At 49.4% G+C, this 8186-nt stretch overlaps 1 protein-coding gene across 1 annotated transcript; it reads left to right on the plus strand.

The window, feature by feature from the left end:
* Positions 1-2137: 2137 nt before the first annotated feature.
* Positions 2138-6508, plus strand: LOC142372108 (keratin, type I cytoskeletal 50 kDa-like). Its single transcript, XM_075454913.1, has 7 exons — positions 2138-2593; positions 3977-4059; positions 4255-4411; positions 4497-4658; positions 4798-4923; positions 5027-5247; positions 6315-6508. The coding sequence occupies exons 1-7, from the start codon at positions 2195-2197 to the stop codon at positions 6436-6438; spliced, it is 1272 nt and encodes a 423-aa protein (XP_075311028.1). The 5' UTR covers positions 2138-2194; the 3' UTR covers positions 6439-6508.
* The last annotated feature ends 1678 nt before the right edge of the window (positions 6509-8186 follow it).

Here is an 8186-nt window from a genome sequence, read left to right on the forward strand (position 1 = left end):
AGGAACTAGGGACCACGGCTCTCAGGAACTAGGGACCACGGCTCTCAGGAACTAGGGACCACGGCCCTCAGGAACTAGGGACCACGGCCCTCAGGTTCTAGGGACCACGGCCCTCAGGAACTAGGGACCACAGCTCTCAGGAACTAGGGACCATGGCTCTCAGGAACTAGGGACCACGGCCCTCAGGAACTAGGGACCACGGCTCTCAGGAACTAGGGACCACGGCTCTCAGGAACTAGGGACCACGGCTCTCAGGAACTAGGGACCACGGCTCTCAGGAACTAGGGACCACGGCCCTCAGGAACTAGGGACCATGGCCCTCAGGAACTAGGGACCACGGCCCTCAGGAACTAGGGACCACGGCTCTCAGGAACTAGGGACCACGGCCCTCAGGAACTAGGGACCACGGCCCTCAGGAACTAGGGACCACGGCTCTCAGGAACTAGGGACCACGGCTCTCAGGAACTAGGGACCACGGCTCTCAGGAACTAGGGACCACGGCCCTCAGGAACTAGGGACCACAGCTCTCAGGAACTAGGGACCACGGCTCTCAGGAACTAGGGACCACGGCCCTCAGGAACTAGGGACCACAGCTCTCAGGAACTAGGGACCATGGCTCTCAGGAACTAGGGACCACGGCCCTCAGGAACTAGGGACCACGGCCCTCAGGAACTAGGGACCATGGCTCTCAGGAACTAGGGACCACGGCCCTCAGGAACTAGGGACCACAGCTCTCAGGAACTAGGGACCATGGCTCTCAGGTTCTAGGGACCACGGCCCTCAGGAACTAGGGACCACAGCTCTCAGGAACTAGGGACCATGGCTCTCAGGAACTAGGGACCACGGCCCTCAGGAACTAGGGACCACGGCTCTCAGGAACTAGGGACCACGGCTCTCAGGAACTAGGGACCATGGCTCTCAGGAACTAGGGACCACGGCTCTCAGGAACTAGGGACCACGGCCCTCAGGAACTAGGGACCATGGCCCTCAGGAACTAGGGACCACGGCCCTCAGGAACTAGGGACCACGGCTCTCAGGAACTAGGGACCACGGCTCTCAGGAACTAGGGACCACGGCCCTCAGGAACTAGGGACCACGGCCCTCAGGAACTAGGGACCACGGCTCTCAGGAACTAGGGACCACGGCTCTCAGGAACTAGGGACCACGGCCCTCAGGAACTAGGTACCATGGCTCTCAGGAACTAGGGACCACGGCCCTCAGGAACTAGGGACCACGGCTCTCAGGAACTAGGGACCACGGCCCTCAGGAACTAGGGACCACGGCCCTCAGGAACTCGGGACCACGGCCCTCAGCTCCTGGAACCATTTCAGCTCCTTTTCCTCAGCTGGGTCTGTTCTGGGTTCTATAGAACACATCTGACGGAGGTGTTTGGTGGTTGGTAGCCCCGCCCCTTGTCATGTTGTCAGGCTGAAATGTTTCCTCATAAGACACGGACTTAACCGGCGCATGTTTAATAAATTAAACTGACACGTGGTCTCCTTTGTCTATGTTTTGTTTTGTATTGTATTGTTTTGTTTTGTTTTGTTCTGTTTTGTTGTTGAATGTGGCGGTAAAGTAACACGTCGCTGTCGCAGACGGCTGCGTCGCATCAGTCCCTATCAGGCCCGACTCATGTGGGAATGCAGACTGAAACAGTTCCCCTGGGGAAGGGCAGCTATCAGAACGTTTCTGTCCGAATGGGGCTGTAATTAATGAAGTCAGGACTCTCACACTGAACTTTTACAGGATAGAAACGCTTCCCCTCCTCAGCTCTGCTGCAGTGAACCAGCTGAACTGTCTCATTGTTTGGTTGCACAACAAGAGGACCGGAGGGGTGGGGGGTGTGGGGAGGGAGGGCGTGATCAGACCTGCAACAGCCTGGAACAAAGAGCTACAGAACAGCAGGCAGGAGGGGCAGGGGGGGGCAGGGGGGCAGAACTGATAAGAAAAGATGGAATCTGGTGGCCTCAGAGCCTCTCTGACACCCTGAAACCGCTGCAGGCCACAGCAGGGTGCAACGATCCGGGATGCCTGACATTCCTGCTGGGACGCCGTTTGTTGCCTTCCTGCCCCGAGGCGAGCAGGAGGGGCTGTACCTGCGCCCCTCCCCCCACCTCCAGCAGCATAAAAGCAGCTCTGCCCGGCCTCCCCTGCATTCTCTCCTCGTCTCTCCAGAGCAGCGAACTCCTCCAGCATGTACTCCAACCGCTCTGTCACCTTCTCCAGCGGCGGCCGCCTGGGCTCCGCCCGCTCCCCCAGCGTGTACGGGGGCGCGGGGGGCTACGGCGTCCGCATCTCCAGCTCCAGCGCCTCCCGGAGCTTCTCCTCCGCCGCCGGCGGGGGAGGAGGATCCGGCGCCGGCGGGGCCGGAGGCTTCAACCTGGCCGACGCTGTCGACATCTCCGACAACAAGAAGATGGCCATGCAGAACCTGAACGACCGCCTGGCCTCCTACCTGGAGAAGGTGCGGCAGCTGGAGGCCGCCAACGCCGACCTGGAGCTGAAGATCCGCCAGTTCCTGGAGAGCAAAGCCAAGCCTCAGGGCCAAGACTACTCTGGGTTCACCGCCATCATGAGCGACCTGCAGGGCCAGGTGAGACCGGGTTCTGATTGGTTAGTTTCATCAGTAACAGGGTGAGACCGGGTTCTGATTGGTTAGTTTCATCGGTAACAGGGTGAGACCGGGTTCTGATTGGTTAGTTTCATCGGTAACAGGGGGAGACCTGGTTCTGATTGGTTAGTTTCATCATTAACAGGGTGAGACCGGGTTCTGATTGGTTAGTTTCATCGGTAACAGGGTGAGACCGGGTTCTGATTGGTTAGTTTCATCGGTAACAGGGTGAGACCGGGTTCTGATTGGTTAGTTTCATCGGTAACAGGGTGAGACCGGGTTCTGATTGGTTAGTTTCATCGGTAACAGGGTGAGACCGGGTTCTGATTGGTTAGTTTCATCATTAACAGGGTGAGACCGGGTTCTGATTGGTTAGTTTCATTGGTAACAGGGTGAGACCGGGTTCTGATTGGTTAGTTTCATCAGTAACAGGGTGAGACCGGGTTCTGATTGGTTAGTTTCATCGGTAACAGGGTGAGACCGGGTTCTGATTGGTTAGTTTCATCGGTAACAGGGTGAGACCGGGTTCTGATTGGTTAGTTTCATCGGTAACAGGGGGAGACCTGGTTCTGATTGGTTAGTTTCATCATTAACAGGGTGAGACCGGGTTCTGATTGGTTAGTTTCATCGGTAACAGGGTGAGACCGGGTTCTGATTGGTTAGTTTCATCGGTAACAGGGGGAGACCGGGTTCTGATTGGTTAGTTTCATCATTAACAGGGTGAGACCGGGTTCTGATTGGTTAGTTTCATCGGTAACAGGGTGAGACCGGGTTCTGATTGGTTAGTTTCATCGGTAACAGGGTGAGACCGGGTTCTGATTGGTTAGTTTCATCGGTAACAGGGTGAGACCGGGTTCTGATTGGTTAGTTTCATCGGTAACAGGGGGAGACCTGGTTCTGATTGGTTAGTTTCATCAGTAACAGGGTGAGACCGGGTTCTGATTGGTTAGTTTCATCAGTAACAGGGTGAGACCGGGTTCTGATTGGTTAGTTTCATCGGTAACAGGGTGAGACCGGGTTCTGATTGGTTAGTTTCATCAGTAACAGGGTGAGACCGGGTTCTGGTTGGTTAGTTTCATCAGTAACAGGGTGATAAAGAGGCCTGAAACTGAATCGTGCTTGCAGCATCGTTTGTGTTGGACAGGGCGGCCACGCCCAGAACCCACCTGCACCTGCACCTTACCAGCTAACGGCCACCTGTGACGGTCGTTTGCATGTTTTTATCTCCCTGTATGCAGCTGGCAGCGAGCACAGGGGGCGGCCACACCTGCTGTCGGTCACCTGAGCTTTAAAAATGCTTCTCTTTGAATCCTCCTCCATCAGAAAGCTTCAGCTGAATGTATAAATCTGTCCTTCTGCTTCCAGATCCTGGACTCCACCCGTACGAACGGATCTCTGTACCTGGCCATAGACAACGCCAAGCTGGCTGCTGATGACTTCAGGGTCAAGTGAGTCTAAAGTCCCTGAAAACCTGTTTCTGACTGTGTTATTCCACCTTTTTACTGTCCTTCTGAGAGTTAAACAGGCTAATAATGCCACCTGTTCCCAGTCTCTGTGCTAAGCTAAGCTAAGCTAAGCTAAGCTCAGTGGGAACTCTTGGCAGGGAACCTGCAGCTGCTCCTTTAACCCATGCTGCTGTGCAGGTATGAGAACGAGCTGACCATGCGGCAGTCGGTGGAGGCCGACATCGCCGGGCTGAAGAAGGTTCTGGACGACTTGACGCTGTTCAGATCCGACCTGGAGATGCAGATCGAGGCTCTGAGGGAGGAGCTGATCCAGCTGAAGAAGAACCACGAGGAGGTGAGAATATACGGTTAAAGCTCAGAGAGATACTCTGAGGTGGATCAGAGGGCTCATCATAGTCCTTTTTCTAACCCCCCCCCAGGACCTGCTGGGTATGAGGTCCCAGATGAGCGGGCAGGTGAACGTGGAGGTGGACGCCGCTCCCCAGCAGGACCTGTCCGCCGTCATGGCCGAGATCAGAGAACACTACGAGGGAGTCGCCAACAAGAGCCGCAAAGACCTGGAGGGTTGGTTCCAGTCCAAGGTGAGCAGTCAGGGAACCCTGAAGGTTAAATAAGAGCTGTTTTCTGCTCTGAAACAGTCTGAGGAGCCGCTAGTTCTCAGAAATAAGACTGATAAATGTGTTAAAATGTTAAATAAACTTGTTTTCTGCTCTGAAACAGTCTGAGGAGATCAACAAACAGGTGGCCGTCAGCACAGAGACTCTGCAGTCGTCCCGCTCTGAGATCACAGAGGTCAAACGCTCCCTGCAGAGCCTGGAGATCGAGCTCCAGGCTCAGCTCAGCATGGTGAGTGTCCGCCCTGTGGCCCCTGTGGCCCCCGTGGCCCCCGTGGCCCCGAACATTTCCTCACAGCTTCTGTAAACCCACCGACTCTCTGCTGCCTCTACAGAAAGCTTCTCTGGAGGGAACGCTGGCCGACACGCAGAGCCGGTACTCCTCCATGCTGGCCGGGTACCAGCGGCAGGTGACGTCCCTGGAGGAGCAGCTGATGCAGCTGAAGGCCGACCTGGAGCGGCAGGGCCAGGAGTACCAGGTGCTGCTGGACATGAAGACCCGGCTGGAGATGGAGATCGCCGAGTACCGGAGGCTGCTGGACGGGGAGCTGACGAGGTGAGCCGGCCATAACCGGGACGCATCCAGCTTCAGCTGCCGAGCGTTTCCTGAAAAATGTGGAAACTTCCCCAAAATAGAGCTGAAAAATGAATAAAAATCAGATCAAAATGTTAAAACAGACAAATTTAAAGGAGAAGTTCACTATTTAAGACCTTGAGTCCCAGTTCCAGCTTGTTTATCAAGAATAAGAAATGAGGAGACCATTTTCACAACAATAGCTCATTTCTATCCATTTTGGCTGTTTTGGCTGGTCCATCCTGCTGCTACAGACAGGGTTCCATTGGGCACTCTGTTCAATGTCCTTAAAACAATACTAATGTTCATTTTAAAGAAAAGGTCAACTCACTGGGTGGTTCGTGGATGTTCCTGTGTGTCCCAAAAAAAATTGCGTTGCGAAATAAAAGTTATTTCTTGCTTTATTTAGCATTTTGTAATCCAATTGTATTCCGTTTGGAAGACTTTTCACTTTTCACTGTCAGATCACTGCGCCAGGGCTAGAGCCTCAGACTCCAATATAGAGCGGATGTTTACGTGCGTCGTGATTTAGCATGAAAAATAGTTCCTGAACAGCAAAGAACACGGATTACACGGATGGAAAACCATAAAATGCGCCGACATTTTTTTTTTTAATACCACTAACCACCCGGTGAGTTGACCTTTTCTTTAAAATTAACATTAGTATTGTTTTAAGGACATTGAACAGAGTGCCCAATGGAACCCTGTCTGTAGCAGCAGGATGGACCAGCCAAAACAGCCAAAATGGATAGAAATGAGCTATTGTTGTGAAAATGGTCTCCTCATTTCTTATTCTTGATAAACAAGCTGGAACTGGGACTCAAGGTCTTAAATAGTGAACTGTTCCTTTAAGCTGCACGGCAAAAGAAACCTGACTTCTGTTTTCATTTAAATCAGGATTCATTAAAGAATTTGGTTTTTATTCCTCAGTAATGTGGAAGTTCAGAGAGATGAGCTCATTGTGTTCAGAGATGAAGTCATTATTATTATTATTATTATTATTATTATTATTATTATCAGAGAATCTAACTTCTGGCTCCTCCCTGCAGCTCCACCTCCTCCTCCACCTCCTCCACCACCACCACACGGAAGGTGGTGATCGTCACCAAAGAGATCATCGAGGACGGAGGGGTCACATCTGAAATCAGTGAAACCAGTGAGGAGATCCAGTGAGGAGATCCAGTGAGACCACAGAGCCCTGTGGACCTGTCAGCTGTTCTCACTAATAAAACCCTCTGATGAACCCTCGGGTCTCTGCTCCTTCCTTAAAAGCTCAGCTGATATCATGAATATGAACAGAAATCAGTGTTTTTTACTCCCTTTCCTGGTTAGAGACTAAAAAACGTTTAGTTTATTCAGGGTTTAAGTTGCACTGGAAAAAATCTAAATCTTACCAAGTATATTTGTCGCATTTCTAGTCAAATATCTCATTACACTTAATATCAGACACAACTGCCTAACAAGCACTATTTCAGCCAGATATAGGGACTTGTTTTAATACGATACATCTGGAATATCTTGTTAAATGAAAAAGTCTTGAAAACAAATTGTTTTGAGTCATATTTCACATGAAACAAGCTTTTTTTTACATTTGAAGAGGTTTTTAAGCTAATTTCAAGATCACTTTTATCTCAAAAGTCCCAAATATCACATCTTATTTCAAGAAATCTCGACAAGCCGATTTTCACTAGTTCCATTTCATATTTCAAGCAAAAACGTCTTTTATTTGTTGTTTTTTTTTACTTATTTTTGGAGGGGCATTTTTTCCAGTGTGGGAAGTTGGTGCTTTCGCACCCGTGTCTGCTAGCTTAGCATGACGACCAGCTTCAGGTGTTCAGTTATGTCACAAATGTGTTCGTTCTGTAGTTTTGGAGTTAAGGTTTTCTAACTTGGAAGCTCGGCCCCACCCTGTTGGATATTTGTTGATTTATTTGCAGAGGTGTCAAGTAACGAAGTACAAATACTTCGTTACTGTACTTAAGTACACTTTTTAGGTATCTGTACTTTACTCCATTACTTATTTTTCTGCCTACTTCTGACTTCTACTCATTACACTTTCACACGAGTATCTGTACTTTCTATTCCTTACATTTTCAAAACAAACAGCCTCGTTACTCTTGGCTTCAGTTTTTTTTAATTGATGCAAATCAATAACACACACACCCTCTCAAAGGTGTTGCTAAAAGGTGAGGGTAAAGGATGTGTAATTCATTTATAAATCCCGAGGGCTCAATAGCAGACTCTAGGATGCAATTAAGAGGAATACGTTAAATGCAACTCACTAGCTGGGGACTTTGGCTTCCATTGTGTTTTTTTTCTCAGAAGTTACCAGACACTGACCTGACATACCCTGGGAACAAAAGTCTTATGAAGCAGTCAAGAACAATTCATTACGGAGGGTACATGTGATGCCATTTAGGATTTTGTATGTAGTCTTTTTAAGTTTCAATTTTGGTCTTGATCGTCAGTTATGACAATGGGGAAAGCTTGTTTTTATACAGTAGGATTTATTTATTTTTGATGGGACTAACATAATCTTAGTGTGTATGCAAAATTGTTGCACTCTCCCACTCCGTGCCATTTTCAGACCGTTTTAGGTACTTTATAAGTACTTTACTTTATACTTTTATACTTTAAGTAGGTTTTGGAGCGCATACTTTTTCACTTTTACTTGAGTAAAGAGGTCAAGTTGATACTTCAACTTTTACCAGAGTGTTTTTAAACTGCAGTATCTATACTTCTACTTAAGTAACAAATGTGTACTTTTGACACCACTGTTTATTTGTTTATTTCAAGGATAGCCCCTTGAGATGCGTCATCTCATTTTCGAGGGGATCCTTACAGAAACATATAAATAATCATCAGTAGTATGAGATCATAATCAAAGGTAAGTCCAAAACAAGATACAAAACATTTGTTAT

The sequence above is a fragment of the Odontesthes bonariensis genome, chromosome 21 (genome assembly GCF_027942865.1).
Source record: "Odontesthes bonariensis isolate fOdoBon6 chromosome 21, fOdoBon6.hap1, whole genome shotgun sequence".
Lineage (NCBI taxonomy): Eukaryota > Metazoa > Chordata > Actinopteri > Atheriniformes > Atherinopsidae > Odontesthes > Odontesthes bonariensis.

Excerpts from the sequence above, each read along its gene's own strand:
- LOC142372108 (XM_075454913.1), top strand. The coding sequence starts at position 2,195 with ATGTACTCCAACCGCTCTGTCACCTTCTCCAGCGGCGGCCGCCTGGGC. Across the intron at positions 4,060-4,254 it reads GCTGATGACTTCAGGGTCAA|GTATGAGAACGAGCTGACCA; the intron begins GTGAGTCTAAAG and ends GCTGCTGTGCAG. Across the intron at positions 4,924-5,026 it reads TCCAGGCTCAGCTCAGCATG|AAAGCTTCTCTGGAGGGAAC; the intron begins GTGAGTGTCCGC and ends CTGCCTCTACAG.